The 24522-nt window shown below is 45.5% G+C and overlaps 2 protein-coding genes and 1 pseudogene across 3 annotated transcripts; 2 read left to right on the plus strand and 1 right to left on the minus strand.

The window, feature by feature from the left end:
• Window positions 1-10200: 10200 nt before the first annotated feature.
• LOC141026076 (serine/threonine-protein phosphatase 7 long form homolog) lies at window positions 10201-11370 on the minus strand (annotated as a pseudogene).
• Window positions 11371-11644: 274 nt separating this feature from the next.
• Window positions 11645-19611, plus strand: LOC109740630 (ceramide kinase). 2 transcript variants are annotated; one of them, XM_040392613.2, is made up of 13 exons: window positions 11645-11881; window positions 12652-12810; window positions 12964-13131; window positions 13220-13312; window positions 13489-13581; window positions 14109-14370; window positions 14453-14479; window positions 14593-14677; window positions 15135-15284; window positions 15717-15818; window positions 15918-16304; window positions 16584-16650; window positions 19356-19611. In XM_040392613.2, exons 1-13 carry the CDS (start codon window positions 11786-11788, stop codon window positions 19362-19364), a joined length of 1698 nt encoding a protein of 565 aa, XP_040248547.1. In that variant the 5' UTR covers window positions 11645-11785; the 3' UTR covers window positions 19365-19611. The 2 variants fall into 2 exon arrangements, with proteins under 2 accessions (XP_040248547.1, XP_020155274.1); XM_020299685.4 differs by lacking the exon at window positions 19356-19611 and adding an exon at window positions 16730-17027.
• Window positions 19612-19827: 216 nt separating this feature from the next.
• LOC109740632 (uncharacterized) lies at window positions 19828-21274 on the plus strand. The gene has a single exon (XM_020299688.4). The coding sequence runs from the start codon at window positions 20098-20100 to the stop codon at window positions 21019-21021; it is 924 nt and encodes a 307-aa protein (XP_020155277.1). The 5' UTR covers window positions 19828-20097; the 3' UTR covers window positions 21022-21274.
• Window positions 21275-24522: the final 3248 nt, after the last annotated feature.

Consider the following 24522-nt stretch of genomic DNA (forward strand, 5'->3'; position numbering starts at 1 on the left):
TCTTGCCTTCAGATCTGTGATAGAAGGTGTACCCAACAGTTTCCTTTGGGTATCCTATGAAGACACATTTCTCTAATTTGGGTTTGAGCTTATCAGGTTGAAGCTTTTTCACATAAGCATCATAGCCCCAAACTTTAAGAAACGACAACTTTGGTTTCTTGCCAAACCACAGTTCATAAGGCGTCGTCTCAATAGATTTTGATGGTGCCCTATTTAACGTGAATGCAGCCGTCTCTAAAGCATAACCCCAAAATGATAGCGGTAAATCAGTAAGAGACATCATAGATCGCACCATATCTAGTAAAGTACGATTACGACATTCAGACACACCATCACCCTGTGGTGTTCCGGGTGGCGTGAGTTGCGAAACTATTCCGCATTGTTTCAAATGAAGACCAAACTCGTAACTCAAATATTCTCCTCCACGATCAGATCGTAGAAATTTTATTTTATTGTTACGATGATTTTCAACTTCACTCTGAAATTCTTTGAACTTTTCAAATGTTTCAGACTTATGTTTCATTAAGTAGATATACCCATATCTGCTTAAATCATCTGTGAAGGTGAGAAAATAACGATACCCGCCGCGAGCCTCAATATTCATCGGACCACATACATCTGTATGTATGATTTCCAAAAAACCTGTTGCTCGCTCCATAGTTCCGGAGAACGGCATTTTAGTCATCTTGCCCATGAGGCACGGTTCGCAAGTACCAAGTGATTCATAATCAAGTGGTTCCAAAAGTCCATCAGTATGGAGTTTCTTCATGCGCTTTACACCAATATGACCTAAACGGCAGTGCCACAAATAAGTTGCACTATCATTATCAACTCTGCATCTTTTGGCTCCAATATTATGAATATGTGTATCACTACTATCGAGATTCAACAAAATAGACCACTCTTCAAGGGTGCATGACCATAAAAGATATTACTCATATAAATAGAACAACCATTATTCTCTGATTTAAAAGAATAACCGTCTCGCATCAAACAAGATCCAGATATAATGTTCATGCTCAACGCTGGCACCAAATAACAATTATTCAGGTCTAAAACTAATCCCGAAGGTAGATGTAGAGGTAGCGTGCCGACGGCGATCACATCGACTTTGGAACCATTTCCCACGCGCATCGTCACCTCGTCCTTAGCCAATCTTCGCTTAATCCATAGTCCCTATTTCGAGTTGCAAATATTAGCAATAGAACCAGTATCAAATACCCAGGTGCTACTGCGAGCATTAGTAAGGTACACATCAATAACATGTATATCACATATACCTTTGTTCACCTTGCCATCCTTCTTATCCGCCAAATACTTGGGGCAGTTCCGCTTCCAGTGACCAGTCTGTTTGCAGTAGAAGCACTCAGTCTCGGGCTTAGGTCCAGACTTGGGTTTCTTCTCTTGAGAAGCAACTTGTTTGCTGTTCTTCTTGAACTTCCCCTTCTTCTTCCCTTTGCCCTTTTTCTTGAAACTGGTGGTCTTGTTGACCATCAACACTTGATGCTCCTTCTTGATTTCTACCTCCGCAACCTTTAGCATTGCGAAGAGCTCGGGGATCGTCTTATCCATCCCTTGCATGTTATAGTTCATCACGAAGCTCTTGTAGCTTGGTGGCAGTGATTGAAGAATTCTGTCAATGACGCTATCATCCGGAAGATTAACTCCCAGTTGAATTAAGTGATTGTTATATCCAGACATTCTGAGTATATGCTCACTGACAGAACTATTCTCCTCCATCTTACAGCTGTAGAACTTATTGGAGACTTCATATATCTCAATCCGGGCATTTGCTTGAAATATTAACTTCAACTCCTGGAACATCTCATATGCTCCATGACGTTCAAAACGTCGTTGAAGTCCCGGTTCTAAGCCGTAAAGCATGGCACACTGAACTATCGAGTAGTCATCAGCTTTGCTCTGCCAGACGTTCATAACATCTGGTGTTGCTCCTGCAGCAGGTCTGGCACCTAGCGGTGCTTCCAGGACGTAATTCTTCTATGCAGCAATGAGGATAATCCTCAAGTTACGGACCCAGTCCGTGTAATTGCTACCATCATCTTTCAACTTTGCTTTCTCAAGGAACGCATTAAAATTCAACGGAACAACAGCACGGGCCATCTATCTACAATCAACATAGACAAGCAAAATACTATCAGGTACTAAGTTCATGATAAATTTAAGTTCAATTAATCATATTACTTAAGAACTCCCACTTAGATAGACATCCCTCTAATCCTCTAAGTGATCACGTGATCCAAATCAACTAAACCATGTCCGATCATCACGTGAGATGGAGTAGTTTCAATGGTGAACATGTAACGCCCACGATGCGGCTATATCTCCCACGTGTCGAGGCACGACTTAGAGGCATAACCGCATAGTGGTTTTGTCGCAAGAAGGGTCATCTTCACACAATCCCATGTAATGAACAAGAATGGGATAAAGAGTTGGCTTACAATCGCCACTTCACACAATACATAAATATCATTCATACATCATCCAAAATACAATCATATAGACCGACTACGGTCAAAATCCAGATGAAAATAAGACAACCCCAAATGCTAGATCCCCGATCGTCCCAACTGGGCTCCACTACTGATCATCAGGAAAAGACACATAGTAACGACCACGTTCCTCGTCGAACTCCCACTTGAGATCGACGCAATCATCTGCACTGGCATCGTCGACACCTGCAGCTGTTTTTGGAAGTATCTGTGAGTCACGGGGACTCAGCAATCTCACACCCGCGAGATCAAGACTATTTAAGCTTATAGGACAAGGAGGTGCAAGAGGTGGAGCTGCAGCGGCAAAAGCATATATGGTGGCTAACTTGCGCAAATGAGAGCGAGAAGAGAAGCAGAGGAATGGACGTCATCTAGTAATGACCAAGAAGAGGTCCTGAACACCTACTTACGTCATACATAACACAGACCGTGTTCACTTCCCGGACTCCGCCGAGAAGAGACCATCACGGCTACACACGCACTTGGTGTATTTTAATTGGGTCAAGTGACAAGTTATCTACAACCGGACATTAACAAATTCCCATCTGCCTCATAACCGCGGGCACGGCTTTCGAAAGATAATACCCTACAGGGGTGTCCCAACTTAGCCCATCATAAGCTCTCACGGTCAACGAAGGATAAACCTTCTCCCGGAAAGACCCGATCAGTCTCGGAATCCCGGTTTACAAGACATCTCGACAATGGTAAAACAAGACCAGCAAAGCCGCCCGGATGTGCCGACAAATCCCGATAGGAGCTGCACATATCTCATTCTCAGGGCACACCGGATGAACACTACGTACAGCTAAAACCAATCCTCGAGTTTCCCCAAGGTGGCGCTGCAAGTGGCTCTAGTTTGGACCAGCACTCAGAGGAACACTGGCCCGGGGGTTTAAAATAAAGATGACCCTCAGGCTCTAGAAAACCCGGGGGGAAAAGGTATAGGTCGCAAATGGTAAAACCAAGGTTGGGCCTTGCTGGAGGAGTTTTATTCAAGGCGAACTGTCAAGGGGGTCCCATAAATCACCCGACCGCGTAAGGAACGCAAACTCAAGGAACATAATCCCGGTATAACAGTAACTAGGGCGGCAAGAGTAGAACAAAACACCAGGCATAAGGCCGAGCCTTCCACCCTTTACCAAAATATATAGATGCATTAATTAAATAAGAGATATTGTGATATCCCAACATATCCATGTTCCGACACGGAACAAACTTCAACTTCACCTGCAACTAGCAACGCTATAAGAGGGGCTGAGCAAAAGCGGTAACATAGCCAAACAACGGTTTGCTAGGAGAGGATGGTTAGGGGCTGACATGGCTAAAATAGGAGACATGATATAGCAAGTGATAGGTAGCGGAGCATGGCAATAGAGCGAACAACTAGCATAGCAAAGATAGAAGTGATTTCGAGGGGTGGTCATCTTGCCTGCAAGATTCTCAGAGTTGTCGAAGGCTTGATCCTCGTAAGCGTACTCGACAGGTTCCTCGTTCACGAACTCATCTCCCGGCTCTACCCAAGATAAGAACACAAACAAACGGAAACCACAATCAACAACGAGAAATGCGCAAGCAACATGATGCAAAACATGTATGATATGCAAGATATGATATGCGATGCATATGCGTGCTCCGGAAGGAAAATGATGAACATGGCAGTAACTTGGCAAACCAAGCATGCCACTGGAAAGATGAGATGATTTCGGTCGAAATCGATATAAAGATCACCGGAATCGGATGCACGGTTTGCAAATGGCAGGCAAAGCAAGAATGACACTAATCTGCGATAAACAGCAAGATAGCACTTAAAATACAACAAGTAATAATGCTACAGCACCCCAACATAGCAACAAAGCCTATGAAAGTAATCTACAGGAGATGCTTGACAAAAGATGAACACTGAGCTACGGCTAGTTCACAACATATCAAGCTCAAACAAGCATGGCAAAAGTGCAAAAGATTACAGGTTCACAGACTTGGTGAAAAACTGGACATGGCAGAAATCATCATCAGGTAGCAATGTTCAGAGCATGAAATCAACATGCTACAGGAACTTAACATAGCAAAACAAGGTATGGTAGTGTTCTACTAAATGCACATGACAAAAGTCCCTTACTGACCATAAGCCAAAAAGGACCAGAAGATATGATGGCAAGCATGTAAACATAGCAAGTTTCGTTATCAGGTTTCAGACTTGGCAGAAAACAGAGCATGGCAGAATTATTAATATGTAGGCCTCTTTGTGAGCTTGATGCACTCACTACAGAGCAATGCATGACAAACCAAGCATACCTACAGCAAGATGGCTTGTTTATGAAGCTAACCATGCCAAGAACAATTGCATATCATGTATGGATCAACTACAATAAGCTTGGCAAAAATGCATATCATGTTAAGAATCTGCCAGAAATATTTTATAGCAAAAGTAGAGCAAGATTGAGTCATGCTATGGTACTCTAAAATTTCAAACAATTGCAGAAATGGATCAAATACAACTATAGCTACAAAACATCCTTACTGAACATCTCCAAAATATGCATGGATCTCTCTGTAGCATCAAGTTTACATGGCAACAAAATTACAGCAGACAAGGACTTAGAGAAATCACTGTCCCTGAAATCAGAAATATTACGGGGCCTACTTTGCATGCTTGTGCTAGTCACCACAAAGATCACAAAACTACATGGACTACACCACTGGAAAGATGGCATGGCATGCTTCAAAATATACGTAGAGCTCATGCTCAAAAGATGCACAGAATAAATGATACAAAAATGACAAATCTCCAAGTTCTGCTAAGAACCAGAGAATAACAGCAACTAGACCTCTTCCAACGAAGATTTGGGCATCAAGATGACCTCTAATGAACATGGTGCAATTGAACAAAATGAAGAGCATCACGAGGCGAACAATTTTACATATTACACGCGCGAATCGGAGCTACATGCACAGAGTTATTGCATCGGGAACAAGTGCATATGCTGATGAATTTCCAAGACTTAGAAAAAGAATAGCTAGGGTTTCGGGAGGAAGTCAACGGGGTCCCATACCAGATCCCGATCGAGCCGTTCACTCGAGCTCGGGCTCGGGCCGAAGGCGGCCGTGGTCCGGCGACGGAGGAGGCGAGGGAGATGGCCGGAGGCGGCGGGGCACGGCGCCGGCGGCGGAGGAGGGCGCCGGAGGCGGCGGTCGCCGGCGGGGGCGGCGGGGCCGGCGGAGGCGCGGCGGCGGGGGCCGGCCGGCGGAGGCGGCGGCGGCCGGTGGCGACGGACGGTGGCGGCGGCGCCGGCGCGCGGGACGAGGCGCTCGGCGGGAGGAGACGGGCCGGAGGGCCGGGAGCGGGCCGGCGGGCCTCGGCGGCGGCGCGGGTGACATGGCGCGCTCTGGTTGGCCGGGCGCGCGGCGGACGTTGTCCAGCCGGAGCGGACGCGTCCGGCGCGGCGCGGAGGGAGAGGGTTAGGGTTTCGTCTGAGATTTCGTTTTTCGGGATGCCGACTTATAAATAGGTAGAGGGAGCTAGGAGACTCCAAATGAGGTGCGGTTTTCGCCCACACGATCGTGATCGAACGACCTAGAGCATGGAAGAGAGTTTGGTGGGTTTTGGGCTGGTTTTGGAGGGGGTTTTTGCTGGACACTCAAATGGACATTGCGGATGCCCGGTTAACCGTTGGAGTACCAAACGACCTCCGAATGAAACGAAACTTGACCGGTAGTCTCCGGGTGGTATATTAAGGCCACTTGACAAGCCTCGGTCCATTTCGAGAAAGTTTGACACACGCACACGAAAGAAAACAAGAAGGGTGCACCGGAGGAGATAGGAGCGCCGGATTGGAAAACGGACAACGGGGAAAATGCTCGGATGCATGAGACGAACACGTATGCGAATGCAATGCACATGATGACATGATATGAAAATGCATGACATAACAAAATACAAAACGAAAGACAAAAACCCGACAACGGAGGGAAAAACATACCACATAGCCGGAAATGGCAAGAGTCGGAGTTACAAATATGGCAAGTTACATGCGGGGTGTTACAAAACATCACTATGTTGATCATATCTACTATATGATTCACGCTCGACCTTTCGGTCTTAGTGTTCCGAGGCCATATCTGCATATGCTAGGCTCGTCAAGTTTAACCTGAGTATTCCGCGTGTGCAACTGTTTTGCACCCGTTGTATTTGAACGTAGAGCCTATCACACCCGATCATCACGTGGTGTCTCAGCACGAAGAACTTTCGCAAGGGTGCATACTCAGGGAGAACACTTGTACCTTGATAATTTAGTGAGAGATCATCTTATAATGCTACCGTCAATCAAAGCAAGATAAGATGCATAAAAGATAAACATCACATGCAATCAATATAAGTGATATGATATGGCCATCATCATCTTGTGCTTGTGATCTCCATCTCCGAAGCACCGTCATGATCACCATCGTCACCGGCGCGACACCTTGATCTCCATCGTAGCATCGTTGTCGCCTCGCCAACTTATGCTTCTACGACTATCGCTACCGCTTAGTGATAAAGTAAAGCATTACGGGGCGATTGCATTGCATACAATAAAGCGACAACCATATGGCTCCTGCCAGTTGCCGATAACTCGGTTACAAAACATGATCATCTCATACAATAAAATATAGCATCATGTCTTGACCATATCACATCACAACATGCCCTGCAAAAACAAGTTAGACGTCCTCTACTTTGTTGTTGCAAGTTTTACGTGGCTGCTACGGGCTGAGCAAGAACCGTTCTTACCTACGCATCAAAACCACAATGATAGTTCGTCAAGTTAGTGCTGTTTTAACCTTCTCAAGGACCGGGCGTAGCCACACTCGGTTCAACTAAAGTTGGATAAACTGACACCCGCCAGCCACCTGTGTGCAAAGCACGTCGGTAGAACCAGTCTCGCGTAAGCATACGTGTAATGTCGGTCCGGGCCGCTTCATCCAACAATACCGTCGAACCAAAGTATGACATGCTGGTAAGCAGTATGACTTGTATCGCCCACAACTCACTTGTGTTCTACTCGTGCATATAACATCTACGCATAAAACCAGGCTCTGATACCATTGTTGGGGAACGTAGTAATTTCAAAAAAATTCCTACGCACACACAGGATCATGGTGATGCATAGCAACGAGAGGGGAGAGTGTTGTCCACGTACCCTCGTAGACCGAAAGCGGAAGCGTTAGCACAACGCGGTTGATGTAGTCGTACGTCTTCACGATCCGACCGATCAAGTACCGAACGTACGGCACCTCCGAGTTCAGCACACGTTCAGCTCGATGACGTCCCTCGAACTCCGATCCAGCCGAGCTTTAAGGGAGAGTTCCGTCAGCATGATGGCGTGGTGACGATGATGATGTTCTACCGACGCAGGGCTTCGCCTAAGCACCGCTACGATATTATCGAGGTGGACTATGATGGAGGGGAGCACCGCACACGGCTAAGAGATCCAAGGGATCGATTGTTGTGTCTAGAGGTGCCCCCTGCCCCCGTATATAAAGGAGTAAGGGGGAGAGGCGGTCGGCCAGGAGGAGGCGCGCCAGGAGGAGTCCTACTCCCACCGGGAGTAGGACTCCCTCCTTTCCTAGTTGGAGTAGGAGAAGGGGGAAGGAGGAGGGAGAGAGGAAGGAAAGGGGGGCGCCGCCCCCCCTCCTTGTCCAATTCAGACTAGAGGGGGAGGGGCGCGCGGGCCTGCCCTGGCCACCCCTCCTCTTCTCCACTAAGGCCCATCTTGGCCCATTAAACCCCCGGGGGGTTCCGGTAACCCCCGGTACTCCAGTAAAATCCCGATTTCACCCGGAACACTTCCGATATCCAAATATAGGCTTCCAATATATCAATCTTCATGTCTTGACCATTTTGAGACTCCTCGTCATGTCCGTTATCACATCCGGGACTCCGAACTACCTTCGGTACATCAAAACACATAAACTCATAATATAACCGTCATCGAACTTTAAGCGTGCGGACCCTACGGGTTCGAGAACTATGTAGACACGACCGAGACATGTCTCCGGTCAATAACCAATAGCGGAACCTAGATGCTCATATTGGCTCCTACATATTCTACGAAGATCTTTATCGGTCAAACCGCATAACAACATACGTTGTTCCCTTTGTCATCGGTATGTTACTTGCCCGAGATTCGATCGTCGGTATCTCAATACCTAGTTCAATCTCGTTACCGGCAAGTCTCTTTACTCGTTTCGTAATACATCATCCCGCAACTAACTCATTAGTTGCAATGCTTGCAAGGCTTATAGTGATGTGCATTACCGAGTGGGCCCAGAGATACCTCTCCGACAATCGGAGTGACAAATCCTAATCTCGAGATATGCCAACCCAACAAGTACCTTCGGAGACACCTGTAGAGCACATTTATAATCACCCAGTTATGTTGTGACGTTTGGTAGCACACAAAGTGTTCCTCCGGTAAACGGGAGTTGCATAATCTCATAGTCATAGGAACATGTATAAGTCATGAAGAAAGCAATAGCAGAATGCTAAACGATCGAGTGCTAAGCTAATGGAATGGGTCAAGTCAATCACATCATTCTCCTAATGATGTGATCCTGTTAATCAAATGACAACTCATGTCAATGGCTAGGAAACATAACCATCTTTGATCAACGAGCTAGTCAAGTAGAGGCATACTAGTGACACTCTGTTTGTCTATGTATTCACACAAGTATTATGTTTCCGGTTAATACAATTCTAGCATGAATAATAAACATTTATCATGATATAAGGAAATAAATAATAACTTTATTATTGCCTCTAGGGCATATTTCCTTCAACAACATGATGCCATATTCATACAAGGTAGGCTGCCACATGAACTTACCAAATAAGGAGTGACAAAACTTAGTTTTGAAACTACTACAATCCATATTGGGGATGGCCATTCTAATCAACTGCTCGCTACGAACTCCTTGATTGATGCCTACTAGTTCTAACCAGCTCATTAGAGTTGGTCTGTTTGGTAACTTGACCTACATCTTGTGTTGTAGGTTCTCCATCGCTCACTGCTTCATCAGCCTTCAAGTATGTTGTAAAACCTTTGCCAGAGTATATCCATTCATTAAACACATCAGAGTTGCTCTCTTTGTGGGGGGGGGGGCTTGGTGGGTGAGCAATATAGGAAACATCATTGTCGGATGAAATATCTTCAATCTTCAGTGGTAACCTAGCCTCAGTGATCATGTTTTGCAGCCTAGGCTCCAAGTTCAGATCTAACAAATTTCCTACACAAGACCTCAATACATATTTCCTTATCTTCTTGCATCCACTACTAGTAGCACATTTGATCCCCCATGCGGAATTCTTTAACTCACGTACCCCTGCAAGTGACAAAACAAATATTGCATTACACATTTATTACTATATAATGCAAATAATACAACGAAAGTGTTGACACACTTACAATTCGAGCCAGTGGCTGACCACTAGGCATGTAGCCAGTCCATTCGATGCTATCTCGAGGATATGGAATAGGTTTATCTAGGCCGCCCCAAGCACTGAGAATCAAAGAATACTGTGCACATACCATTTTGTTGGAACCAATGTCTGTAATAAGGTAAACTAGCTACATCGAAGGGAATTTCCTCTGGCAACACACTTGCTTGAACGCGATTGTATTCTTGAACATAACTGGCATGGAATTCCTCCCAATTATGCGATTTTCCCTGCAGAATGCTTAATTTTTCGCAGTCTCCGAACATCTGCCTCGCCACGTGAAACATAAGGTGGAATGGCCTGTCTTAATCCAAATTGCCGCATCACCCTATCTGGATAGTGGAACTCCACAATCCAAAAATGCATGAGCGGTACTCTAGCAAACCAACAATCAGAATCATCATGAACTTGGATAGGCATCTGCTCTAGAAGATCATCATATGGTTGCCAATCAACTGCACCTTCTCGAATCAAATCAATCTGATTCCGATAATATTCAGTACCTATATATATATATATATATATATATATATATTTCATTGCAAGTTAAGAAAATTATCTGTGTAACACAAATGAAGTGTAATAAATTTAGTTATTAGAATACAATACCAGCATTAGGAGGGACATCAAACGCATGTGCATCACACCACTTTGCTCCAAAAACAGGGTTATAATCCAAATGCACTTCTTGTTCATCTTCCTCTTTTTCAGGTTCCTCTCCTTCTTTGGGCTTCTCAAAAATAACTTTACGACGACCAAGTGACAAACGCGACTAAGACCATAGTTGTAGCAGCAATAAAGGCCCTGAAATTTCTAGTCTCTCCTTCTCAGCACACATGCTCAATTGTCTATACAACAGAGCAAGAGCAGCTGCTCCCCAATTATGCTGTGTTGGCTGTCCTAATTTTTTAATAAATTGGAGATACATAGCTGCCACTTCATCTACGGATGTGTCCATAAAGACAATGGAGCCAAGGATTTCTAGAACAAGTGCTCGAGTATGCCAATTAATCTCCTTATCCATTGGATTATCCGGCAACACATGGAAGCGTTATCATAGTTTGCCCAAATTTAGAGAGTATATTCACAACAATATTATCATCACATTTTCGCCTTTTCTTTTTGTTTCATGTGTTGTTCATCCACGGAATCCCAAGAAATCTCTCAACTAATTCCGATCACGGTGCATCAGTTATGCCAACAAGTGGTTTATCATGGATAGGTGGTCGAGGGGATGAGAGGTGGAGGGCCGCGGCCGCGGCCGTGGAGAGGTGGCCGAGGGAACGATAGGCGGAAGCTGCTGGATTGCGGATGGGCCCAATCTAATGGTGGGCGTGATTGATGCTAGCGTCCAGACCTGGACATGGCTTATACTAGCGTCCACATGTGGATGATGTAATGCCTAGCGTCCTTACTATTTCTCAAATTTGTAATTATCCTTTCTTTGTTTCATAATTCTGTGATTATTAATTACTATTATTAACGGGTTCAGTACTCAATCATTTGACTGAAGGAACATCAGTCAACAATCAACACTCGGAACTCAAAACACTGGATACTTTTGTATTTGAGAAAAAAGAAGAGCAATGGATACGAGGACGACTAGTCTCCGGTCAGAAACGTCTTTCGGGAGGAAACCAGCAGCACGGACCAGATCTAAAAAGACCCAATCAATCGCACGCGCACAAGTCCAGCCCAAAGACAACCGCGCCCCCGTACCCGTCCCCCGCCGGAAGAACAACTGAAAAAATAGAGCGAACCACACGGTCGAGCTCAGCAACGGCAACAGAGAGGGGAGACCATGCAGGGCGACGGCGAGGTGCTGTTCCTGGGCGGCGTCGGGGAGGTCGCCGTCACCCTCGGCCACGACGGCCTCTCCTTCCTGCCTCTCCACCCGGTACGCCTCTGGCTCTGACTGAGGCTGATCTCCCGCTCGTCTCTGCTCGCCGAATGCTATTGCCAGATCGTACGGATTTAGTTCGTTTTTCAGCACTTAATCTGAAGGAACTTTGTGTTTTCTTAGTCGAATTGTACGGTGGGCTGTAGATTTGCAGCTTCGAGGGTTGAACCGAAGAGTTGGGTGGCGGATAGGTAAAGTGGAGACGGCGTAAGTAGTTGCAGATTCATAAAGAAGCGTGGGTTAGGCGCGTAGATTGTTCATTAAAAGCGTGGTTACAAGCTGTGGGATCACCGCCCCGGACAACATTGAAGTTCGAGCTTTCGTTTGGAAAATAAGTACTTTCTCCGATACATATTAATTTAATTGTCGCTGATTTAGTACAAGAGGAGGGTGGTTGCCACTAGCCACTGGCCAGCTGAACCCCTTGCAAATTGGGGAGCATAAAATGCATTATTTTAAGTACCCAAACAGAAACTAAGAATCCTCCTGTGCGTTTGGGACTCTATCTCTTGCAAATCACAACCTCAGCTCTAGTTCTCCTCTTCAGGAAAGTGATCCAGCTGGTGTGCAAAGCCAAATACGTGAATATGACAATTTAGTATTTTATACATGCATCTAGTTCTGTCAACAAGGATAGGTGTTTCAGTTTTGCTCGTGCCTCGAGGATTACGTTTTTTAGTTGCAAATGATAAGTATATGCAGGAGGATATTTTCTTACTTTTTTGCAGTGTGACTCTGGTTTCTGCTCATCACACTACATTTTGCAGGAATTGGGTTCTTCATGTTTGTCATCTATCGGATTACTACCAAAATTAGAGAACAAAATCAAGTTTTCGGATGTTTACGCTGTAGAGCTTCTTGATGAAGGTCCTGTATGTGGACCTTGGAATACAAGAATTGTCGTCCAAGGCAAGAAAAATAGTGAGGTTATAGCATTCCTTCTAGTTATTTTACAGAGTTCCTTTTCTGTAGTTTGTGTCAAAAGCTTCTGCTCTTTTTTAGCCAAATGCATTATAAAAGTTCTTTCACATGCCATGTTTTATGCTCATGTTCTCTTTAAAAACCTGTTGCTCATGCAGATGCACCGCTTTGCCGTACATGTAATCACCAGATCAAGAAAACACCCTTCTCAATTGGTACCTTGTGAATATCTTTTTGGACACAAAGACCCAGAGACCTGCAAAAGCTTGGTTGAGCATCTCAGTGCATGCATAAATAATGAACAGGACAGGCCCAAGAACCTGATGGTAGTTCTGACACGCTCTTCCATATATCCTTATCACTGCTATCATATTATTGAGCATTTTGGCTAACTAACTATTCCACAAACTGTAGGTGTTTGTCCATCCACTGTGTGGAAAGGGTAGAGGTTGCAAAAATTGGGAAATGGTAGCTCCGTTATTTGACCGGGCGAATGTAAATACAAAGGTAAACATGTTTGCTCATAGAAGCAAAAACAACAAAAGGAATTATAGACGTGCAATAATGTCTATGCATGATTCTTTCTTTCTATATTTGTTATACTGATGAGTTTGTGACATCAAAGTTCTCAGAAACAACCCTCAGTCCTCTAACTTATGTTCACAACATGTTTACATCTTCAGGTGATAATCACGAAGAGAGCAGGACATGCATATGACACCTTAGCATCAATATCAGATAAAGAGCTCAAGAAATTTGACGGTGTTGTTGCAGTGGTATGCTGATTTATTTTTTATAATACTTGGTTAGCATCTTCTGTTCTTATAGTTCGGGAAGTATTGTATAACTACAATTAGTCATGATGTTTGAAGTCGTTTTCAGTGAGACGAGTCCTGAATATCTTATTTTCAAACTGTTATGTAAATTAGGAGTAGTTTTGGAATGACTATTGTTAGTCATCACTAGTTTATTTTAAGGTAGAAGCTGATAAGAGATTAAAGCACAAAATGGGAATTCACCCCCTTAATAAACAACAACCTGGTAACATCACTGTGAACACACTATATGCCTTGGTGAAGAGATATCACAGGATCACTTCCCACGTGCCCTAGAGTTTTTTCATATGGCATCTGAAATCTTCCGGTGTGTACTGTTGAAGAAAAGAAAGTTATAATTCCATGCTTTACTTCTAGAGAAAAAAAAACTCAAATCCTATACTCCTACTTTTTTTTTCAATCTGTTATTGAACTTATTGAATTCCATCCCATTTTACTTGTATACTCTCCAAACTTCACATTTATAGGGTGGTGATGGTTTATTTAATGAAATCCTGAATGGACTACTAAATTCGAGGAATAAGACTTCTTATCCTCCAACTCCAGAGGGCTTTGGATATTTTGGAAGCACTGAGAAATGCCAAGGATATAAGAACGATGGGCTAAACAACAGTACGCCCACATCAGAGGCTGTAAATGTCATGCTCCCTGTGGGTTCCAACAAATCTGATGATCATGAACCTCTTCTTTCGACTGGGCAATCTGTTGGATTAGACATCTCATCATTAAGTATGTCCCTTTTGGTTACATGTACCACATATTATGTAGAGAAATTTCTTGTATAAGTAATTTTGTGTGCTCCTTATTGTAGATCCAAATACAGAATCATCTACTGGAGGTCAATGAGTAACCGAAACTCAGTTATTTTGTCTATCTTAAAACTGCGAAAAATTTAGGGCCAGCGACACAATTGATAGCTTTTGTTTGATGTTGAAATTGGTACTACTGCAGATCAAGTTCCTTCAGTCTCCTTCCCAAATGATTGGTTTAGGCTTGGCATAATTCCTTCTGGCTCAACAGATGCTATTGTACTCAGGTACTAATTGAGACACCTGGGTGTAACCACGCAAGGAGAACCTACACTTTTCAGTACTAATATCCAAGCCTTTATTTTTAGGGGTAGAAAGTTGCATAGATCATGGCAATTCAATCCCCTTAAATCTGTAGTTGTACAGCATTGCATGTAAGCTGGTTATGATCCTCATCCTTTAGGACATTGGACAGATCCACCATTACCATCCGTTCATCTGTCTATTGGAGCAGTGTGCAAGTATGCTGTAATTGGTGCACCTGCCAAATTAGCATCACCTTCATCTTTCAAAACAATTATATTGTCTTGCATAATTTCTTACATTTTGAGCCTAATGTCCTTTTAATTCATGCGTACCATGTCCATTTGCGGGCTCGTTATAGATGGACTATTTTGTGCACACATTATGTACTTAGCGATGGCAGTTCTTTGCTGGCTGTAAACGTCTTATTGATCCATGCAGCACAACTGGGGAACGAGATGCTGTGACTTCTGCCCTGCTTATTATCTTTGGTAGAAGGATAGCGCTTGATATAGCTCAAGTAGTCAGGTGGAAGAGTAGCCCATCAGCTGAGGTCTTACCTACTGTACGCTATGCAGCTTCATTTGCAGGGTATGTAACTTCCTTTAGGGCATGATGTAGCTACCTAGTGCTTGTATGAACTGAGAGCAAGGAAACACATGAATTTTAATGTCGACCATCTATTTCTTAAATGTGCTAATGTGCACTGCCACCATAGGTATCCTGCAACAACTGTGACATTAACTCAATATATCTGGCAGAAGTTATAGGAGTTCCAGTTTTCATTTTATTCTCCTTATAAATAATGTTGAACTTAGCTAGACTTAGCCTTGCTTTCATTGTTTGATGTAAGTAAGTTCTTCCTGTTGATGTTTCTTGTGCATTGCTGATAGTTATGGACTTGCATTTAACATAGATTGATCATACAATTTTACCAAGTCGGGGCATGTGCATATCACTATATGAACCCCATGTGGATTGTTCTTCTGCTTATTAGTTGATTCTTTTGGAATCTGCTTGAAGATATGGATTTTATGGAGAAGTCATAAGGGAGAGTGAAAACTACCGATGGATGGGCCCCGCACGTTATGATTTTTCTGGAACTATGGTCTTCCTGAAGCACAGGTAATTAATAGTAACCGGTGGCAAGTATCCTTTCTTGTTCTTGTGCTATGCTTCTTATTCAGTTTGATCACAAACTGACAATTGCGTGCCATTTTTCAGATCTTATGATGCAAAAGTGGCTTTTCTTGAGAATGAGAACTCTCATTCACTTGCTGCATCAGCAGAGAATGTTGCAGATGAAGTACAATCACTGCAATCTCGTAGAAAAAGATCTCGCAAAACAATTTGCCAAGCAAATTGTTCTGTATGCAAAGAAACTTCAACGCCTGGACAAGATTCAGAAGATGAGATTCCAAACAGCTCCCAAATGATTCATGATAACCCAAAATGGATCTGGTCCGAGGGGCGTTTTCTAAGTGTCGGTGCAGCTGTCATTTCATGTCGCAATGAAAGAGCCCCTGATGGCCTAGTGGCTGAAGCACACCTCTCAGATGGTTTTCTTCACCTTCTGCTCATTAGAGATTGCCCTCTTCCCCTATATTTGTGGTAAGAATACTGTTACTACTTGTTCAGCTTGTTTCACAGTACTCTGCACCGAGAAGTGATTACTAAACGTATTTCCAGAACTATTTTATTTAACCAAATTACATCTAAAAACTTTGTGTCAAGTTGGACCTCACAAAAGTCGATATCTGCTTACTCACTTCTGCTGTTACTTTTCCCTAACTAAATAAGGTTGCAAAAATTGCTATAAAACACTAGTACAAACCTCTTCTTTTTATCTCTATCTCTAGAGTTTGTTTGAGGTAGCCGTTCTATCTGCAGGCATCTGACACAATTTACTAAGAAGGGGTCGGACCCTTTAACCTTCAAGTTTGTTGAACATCATAAGGTATTCCTTTCCCTTCTTTACGCTCTTCCCTGTTTAAAACCTTCATTTTATTTAATTTAGATGTTTCCAATTTCTGTAGACGCGAGCATTTACCTTCATTTCATCACACGACGAAAGCATATGGAACTTAGATGGCGAGCTTTTTCAGGCCTGCGAAGTGTCTGTCCAAGCCTGCCGGGGCCTTGTCAACCTCTTCGCGTCAGGGCCAGAGGTGTAGCAATGCCCCATAAGTTATAGCCTCCCTCCCTTCTTTCACAAAGGGAAGACATCAGAATAGTTACTGTTGTCGAGTTGTAGAAGAACCTCATGTCGATAGTAGATATGTAAACTGCGGTTCTTGTACCACGCAATAAAGAACCGGGCAGCGTTTTCTTCAATGTCCAACGAAGGAGGAGCTACAGATTATGCTGAAAAAACAGATGAATTTCCGTGTGTCGCAATGCTGTAGAATTTGCACCGCCCACACGGATTGATCTGGTGCTTGCAGGAAGCTAAGTAGACATAAGACATATTCGTTGCAACTCAACAACACTTGCCCCTTGAAAATTTATTCTGCATTTTAGGCATGCTGAAGTTCTACTGTCCTCCTCTTTTGAGAGGAAGCTGAAGTTTTACTCTTGGTCGGTGGATCCGCAGACCGCAGAGGGTGACAACAAGAAGAACAAGTTGCCTGTTCCGGCCCACAGAGCAGCTGAGCTAATTAAAAAACCCGCATGTTGCCGCATTTTTGGATGCGGTGCGCGCGGGCGGCCGTTTCTGGCTTTCTGCTGCCGGTGGATAGGACTGCCAGTTTTTTTATACTACCTATGTCCTAGTTTGTTAGTCTTTATAATCGTACTTTGGGTAAAGTTTGATCACATATTTAACAGTTTTGCTAAAGCACATCTAGATCCTCTTATTTGACTTTTTCACTATTTTGAAATAAGAAAAAGATCCAAATCTAAAATGCAAAGGTCGTCTTATTCGATGTGCCATATTTAACTAGTAAAATGTTAATGCATGTCATAATAAATTATATGTTAGATTCTTATTTGAATGTTGTTTTCAGTGATATTATTTTTACTATGTATAATGTATATTTTATTAGTTAAAATCATGATCAAAATGTGACCCAAAATACAAAGGGAACTAGTAAACGAGAACGGAAGTAATAGTTGCAAAATGTTTAGCTTTGGGCATTTTAACACTAGCACTCAAATTGAGTACTCAAATAGCCATCGGAGACCTTCTCTACTTTTCAGCCCTCAAAATTCAACCCAACTCCAACACTAGCCTTCATTTCTCATCCCTAAAAAAAACATCACACACTGAATCGAGCAGTGCTTTTTTCACTTTTACTTGTTCTTGCTTCTCCCCTCTCTCCTTCTGGCCATCGGGGATTGTGATGACCCCCCTCAGCTCTAGAGAGCATTGGCATCAACGTCGAGGCGGAACGCGACAGATGCTTGACATACCGTGAGCACGATGTCGCGTGGTGGACATCCTCGAGATTACCACCTGTATGTGGTGACTGGGGCGTGGCAGCGGTAGGGGGTGGTGATGCGCGATAGTGAGGTGCATCAGCGTGGAGCAGTAGAGGGAGATGATGGTGCAGGGTGGTGCTCAGAAGTCGCAAGATAGGGCGAGAGACGAAGGTCGACAGAGCAGGAAATCTTACGTCCTTCTCTACTTTTTCACCCCTCAAAATTTTCTCCAACTCCAAACTAGTCTTCATTTATCATCCCTCAAAAAGAATCACACATTGACTCGAAGGACTTGCCGTAAGATTTTTTTTCATTTTTACTTGTTCCCCCCCCCCCTCGCCCTCCTCCTGGCCACTGGGGATTGTTATGAGCCCCCTCGGCCCCGGAGAGCATTGGCATCAATGTCGATGCGGAAGGCGAGCGAGCGAGAGAGAGAGAGAAAGAGAGAGTTTGACATACCGTGTGCGTGATGTCCCGAGGTGGACATCGAGCTCAGGACGACCACCTGTATGGAGGGCCGCGACAGGGGCGTGGCAACGGTAGGGGATGATGATGCGTGATAGCGAGGTGCATCAACGTGGAGCGGTAGAGGGAGGTAATGATGTGGGGTGATCCTTAGAAGTCGCGAGATAGGGCGGGAAACGGCGGTCAACAGAGCAGAGCAGGAAATCTTCCGGCCTTCTCTACCTTTCCACTCATCAGAATTTTTCCCAACTCCAAACTAGCCTTCATTTATCATCCCCAAAAAAAATCACACACTGACATGTGAGACTTGCCGTAAGATTTTCTTTTTTATTTTACTTGTTCTTACTTCCCTCTTTTCTCTCCTCCTGGCTCGATCGGCCTCGCCGGGGTCGACACTCCTCGCTGCCGCTCGTTACGTCCCCTACCTTCGGCCTCAAGCTCCACCTCCCATCCTTCTTCCTTGTCACGAGAAATCGACTTACACCAATTGAAAATTGAGGTGACCTACAAATAGCTCGTGTGTTTGTAAAAATGTATCATCAGTAATGATGCATACCAGTTACTCCTTCCGTTTCGAATTAGTTGTCGCGGGTATGGATGTATCTAGATGTATTTTAGTTCTAGATACATCCATTTCTGCGACGAGTAATTTGGAACGGAGGAGTACTACGTACCATGACAATAACACATTTATCAAATGATGGTGCTTACATCGATGTGTAGATACCACAGCGATAATTAATGTATTTACCATGTTGTTTGCTGAAAACTTACCAGGTGATGTAGTTTTACCATGTCGGCGCGGTGATGTATGGTACTGGTAGCGAGGAATTTGCAGCCGGGACGCGTATAGGTGCAAGGAGAATGATCGTTGGTGCTGGTAGCGGATGTCGGTCGGTGTGGAGCAAGGCAAAGCGACCGCCGTGGCTGGTTCAGGTTTCAGGCCGCGGGTGTCGGTGCCTTTGTGTGGGGCACACGGCCGAGTCATTCTTTCTCTACGGCCCGACGACGAATCGTCTCATCGTCTTTCTCTTTTCGCTTGTCTCGAGAACCAGCTTTGTCTTTGGCGTGATAGCCCAGCATCTGCCGCACTGCTCAACGCAAAAAATAATCCTCCCCCGGTCAAAATACTCGCAAAAGAAGGCAAAAACTAACGCTCGCGGATTGGGCGGAATCATTAGGTTGTACGAGGGTTCCCCGGCCGTGGCGTGTGGGCGCGATTATGCCAAAGCGACCACGCGGGCGAGGGGCGCGCAGAGCAGCCTTTCGAACCGCCGCGCAGCTTCATCATCTTCCTCCGTCCAGGAGCCAGCCGTCCTCCACTCTACCATCTTCTTACTTTGCAGCCAAGGCTTAGCGGCGTGCGCGTGCATGCAGCGCCTGCGTCTAGCTTCTCCTTTGGAGCAAAGCAAGGCATCCCGAGCGCGCACCCACCAACGTTACACTAGAGATCCCACCCAAAGTCGACCAAGTATCGTCGGACGCGAAAATTGCCTAGCTAGCTAGCTCTCTCCGCGCAATGGCCGGCTCGGCAGCCCAAGCTCCCACACAGACCGGCCGAACGAGGCCTCCGATTCCCACCGCGCTCGTGCCTGCGGCCGTGCTGCTGGCCGTCGTCGTGGCCGTCCTATCCCTGCTGCCCTCCGTGGCCCAGGCGGTGTGGGAGCTGCCCCACCTCTTCCTCCTCGGCCTCGTCATCTCCTACGGCGTCTTCGCCCAGCACAAGAACGGCGCCGCCGCGGCCGACGGCGATGCCGCCACCAAGGACGGCGCCCGGGCGTGGAACTCCCGGTACCACCCCGACGACCCGCTCGTTGTGGTCGCGCCCGACCACGCGGCGGGCGATGACGGGGACGACGGCGCGGGCGGGAGGCCGTTCTCCTTGCCGGTGCGGAGGCTGAAGACGGTCGTGGAAGAGTCGACCGAAGCCGGCGGCGCCAGCGGAGAGAGCGTCGGCGAAGAGACGGATAGCTCCGAGTCCACGGCGGGATTCTGGGCCGGCGCGCCCGCCGCTCCTTCGCCGCCCTCTGTCCTTGACGCCTTTGACTCGCGGAAGTTGAATGCCGCGACGCCGCCGTCAACCGTGTCCAAGGGGTTCCCCGATTACGATTCCGCGTCGCCTCGTGACCAGTCGTCGTGTAACGAGGAGGAGGAAGAGGTGGAGGAGGAGGAAGAGGTGGAGGAGGAGGAGGGCACCGATTGGGAAGAGGATGCGGATGGGTCGGATGAGATGACCGCCGCGTCGTCGGAAAGGTCGTTCCCTGGTGACTTCGTTGCCTGCCGCAACCGTCGCTACGACGGCAGCGGGGATGGCGAGTCTATGGACGAAGAACTTGTCGAGCTGGCCACCAGGCCGGGACCGGAGGGGGCGGACGAGGTGGACAGGAAGGCCGACGAGTTCATCGCCAAATTCAGGGAGCAGATCAGGCGACAGAGGTTGTAGCCGGCCAAGCGACGTAGGGCATGCATTGCATTGCATGCATCCCGCGCACACGCACGACGTAGTGCCACTGCGAATGGAGAGAGCATGACGTACTTGCGATTTGTGAACTTATGTGTTTTTTTCTTCTTCTTCATCTGTGACATCATGAGCCTTCCTGTATCATTTTCTTCTCTCGTTTGGAGCTTTAAGCTGTTGCCGTTATTACAGCCTGGAAAGATGCAAATGAATGGGAGTCACTGTTCATTCATTGAAATTCTGTAGCATTTTCGCAACTACTGCATCCGTTCCAAAATGATTGAAGTTTTAAGTTTTTCCTAAGTCAAACTTGTAGTTTGATCAACTTTATAGAAAAATGTACCCGCAAATAAAAACTATAGAAAAACGTGATAAGATCGTCATCACCAAATACAATAGGATAAATCTAAAACTTCAATTATTTTGTGTTAACAAGCTTAACCGTTTAGCGAGGATAAAGTATGTTGCCATGCCGGTAGGAAATACACTTACACAACATAGGGCATTAACACCCCTCACGTTTACTATTGATCAGTTGCCTGAAATGTTTTCATACATCGGTTGATTTCGCAGATAGAAAACAAGTGGCGCCCAAGGTGGAGACGCGGAAGATGTAGCCGGCCGCGACGGGGAACCACTCGAAGATAGGGAGAAGACGACGATGAAAAGGAGTTCGGGAGTTGACTGGTGCACGCGTGGTGATGGATGGGTCACCGGTGCCAAAGAAGAACCATATGTTAGAGGGATACCTGCCGCGCCGGCGACTCCGGCAGGGTGGTACGACCGCGACGCCAACTGCGGGTATGGTGATGGGAGACGATGCTTCAGCCGGTGGTGGCAGGCTGCAACGGGGCCAGCGTGCAGCGACGCCGTGGAAAGGAGGAAGAAGGCAGCGGGAGACTCAAAGGATCGCAAAATTATGAACTAACAAATAATCCTCCCCTAAGAGCATCTACAGTTGGGTGCGTGAAACCTGCCTTATACATCAAGGCGGACGGCCCGGTCACTGACCAGTCAAAAAAAAAATATCCAGATGGGCTCCTCATACCTACCCTAAAAGCCCGGTCAAACCGACACCTCTCATATCCAACCCAAATCTCAGGCGGAAATGGAAAGGACTGGGCGCATCCGCCACATTGGACCAGACATGTGGACCCTACCCCAAATTGCACCAAATAACCCTCCCCCTCGACCTAGCCGATTCATTTTATTCCTTTCCTCTCTTCTCCCTTCTCCGCGTCGTCCCTCCCCTACCTCCGCCGCCGTACTGAGCCGTCACGCCGCCAACACAGCCCAACAACCCTCGTTCTCACCGCAACAGATATCGTTGCCGTCCCGGCCGCCACCGAATCCACAACTCTACTATCAACGGCCACGACTATAACATGGGGTCCTATTTTACTGATGATATCTATCCTCAGTGGGCAGCGTTTGTGAAGACCATATCGAAACCCCAAGGTAACAAACAAAGCCACTTTGCAACAATGCAAGAGGCAGCTGGGAAGGATGTGGAGAGGACATCCGGAGTGCTCCAACCTCGTTGGGGAATTGTTCGTGGCGCTGCAATGATGTGGGAATCGAAGACTTGTAGCAATTGATGACATGCTGTATCATTTTGCACAATATGATTGTCAAGGAAGAGGGCGGTGAGGTAGCTCTGACATGCTGTATCATTTTGCACAATATGATTGTCAAGGAAGAGGGCGGTGAGGTAGCTCAAACCAATGATTTTGCGACGCCTGGAAAACAATTTCACATTCTAGAACAACATGCATATCCTCTTATGAGAATCTTTGCGATTAACAGGTGCACACGCAACTACTCAGTGATCTTGTGGAGCATATATGAACCTACAATGAAACACAAGGAGCTAATGTTTGAACTGTGCACTTAAAATAAACTGTATGTTTGAATTATGTATTTTCAATATCAACATTTGTTATTTATGTATGGCATCCATGTGTATGATAGACGACCATGAATTTGGATGAATTTAAGAGTCAGGTCTGATATAGTGGCTGCCAGGCATGAAATTTGAGAGGTTGTCCGGTGCTGTCCGCGGACCTTCCCGAACGTGTTTGTGTACGTATAGGTGGCCATATTTATCAAATCTGTTGTAGATGCTCTAACATCTTAGGGCATCTGTAACTGATCCCCTAAAACTTAGTGGAGTATATATACTCCATTAAGTTTTGGCCGACCTAGCCGATCCCCTAAATATAACGGAGTAAATTTTTGTTTTTCTAAACTTTACAATTCTAGTATGAATTGCAACTACATATTAGCGGACGGACATATAGAAACTAAACATAAATTTGAATGTTCAACCAAATTACGAATATAGTATACAAACCGAATTCAAAGTTTAGAAACTGAATTATTCAAATTTAAACATGCCAAATGATTCAAATATAGCAAATAGCATTTCATAGGACAACTAGGACTCACTTAGACGTTGCCAATGATGTTCAATAAGATCTTGTTGGAGCTGAGTATCAACTTGACGGTTCTCGATCTTCCTATCATGCTCAAGAAATGACAGTATCCTGTTCGTATCATACTCTGGCTCAACCGGAGTCCCGTTGGTGATGTACCGAAAGTTCTCAGGCATATCTCTCTCGTCTTTGATCATGTTATGCACTATGATGCAACAAGTCATGATTCGTCATAGAACCTTGGAGTTCCAGTGCTCGGTAGGGCCACGAACAATTGCAAAGCGCTTCTGAAGCACACCGAGGGCTCTCTCCACATCTTTCGTTGCAGCTTCTTGACACTGGGCAAAGTGAGTGTTTTTGTTACCTTTTGGACGCGGAATTGTTTTGACCAAGGTGGCCCATAATGGCTAGATGTCATCCTCAAGGTAGTAACCCATCGAGTAGTTGTGCCCGTTGACCGAGTAGTCGCAAGCGGGAGCTTCACCTTTTATAAGTCTAGAAAACAAAGGTGATCTCGATAGCACATTCAAGTCATTGTGAGAGCCAGACAGGCCAAAGAATGAATGCCATATCCAAAGATCCTTCGATGCAACCTCAAGAATGACCGTTGGATCGTTGTAGTGGCCTTTGTACTGACCCTTCCACCCTGCAGGGCAATTCTTCCATGTTCAGTGCATACAGCCAAGTGATCCAAGCATCCATGGACATCCTCTTGCTTCACTCTCAGTCATCAGCCTCTCGGTGTCTTCCTCGGTTGATGCTCTCAAGTACTCCGGGACAAAGACATCGATCACTACTTTGGTGAACCTTCGAACAACCTCCAAGATTGTGTCTTCGCTAATGTGTACATTTATCAGAGGGCTTGCATCGGCAGAACACCTATATGCCAAGACTCGAACAGCCGCAATGCATTTATCAGAGGGCTTGCACTGATCTCTTCACATGCATTTCTCCGGAGCTTGAACCAGTCATCATATCTCTCAACGGATTTTGCAACGGTCGGAAAAAGATTTGTGTGCATCCGAAAGCGTCGACGAAAGTACTCCTCCGG

This window comes from Aegilops tauschii, chromosome 6 (genome assembly GCF_002575655.3).
Source record: "Aegilops tauschii subsp. strangulata cultivar AL8/78 chromosome 6, Aet v6.0, whole genome shotgun sequence".
In the NCBI taxonomy this organism is placed as follows: domain Eukaryota; kingdom Viridiplantae; phylum Streptophyta; class Magnoliopsida; order Poales; family Poaceae; genus Aegilops; species Aegilops tauschii.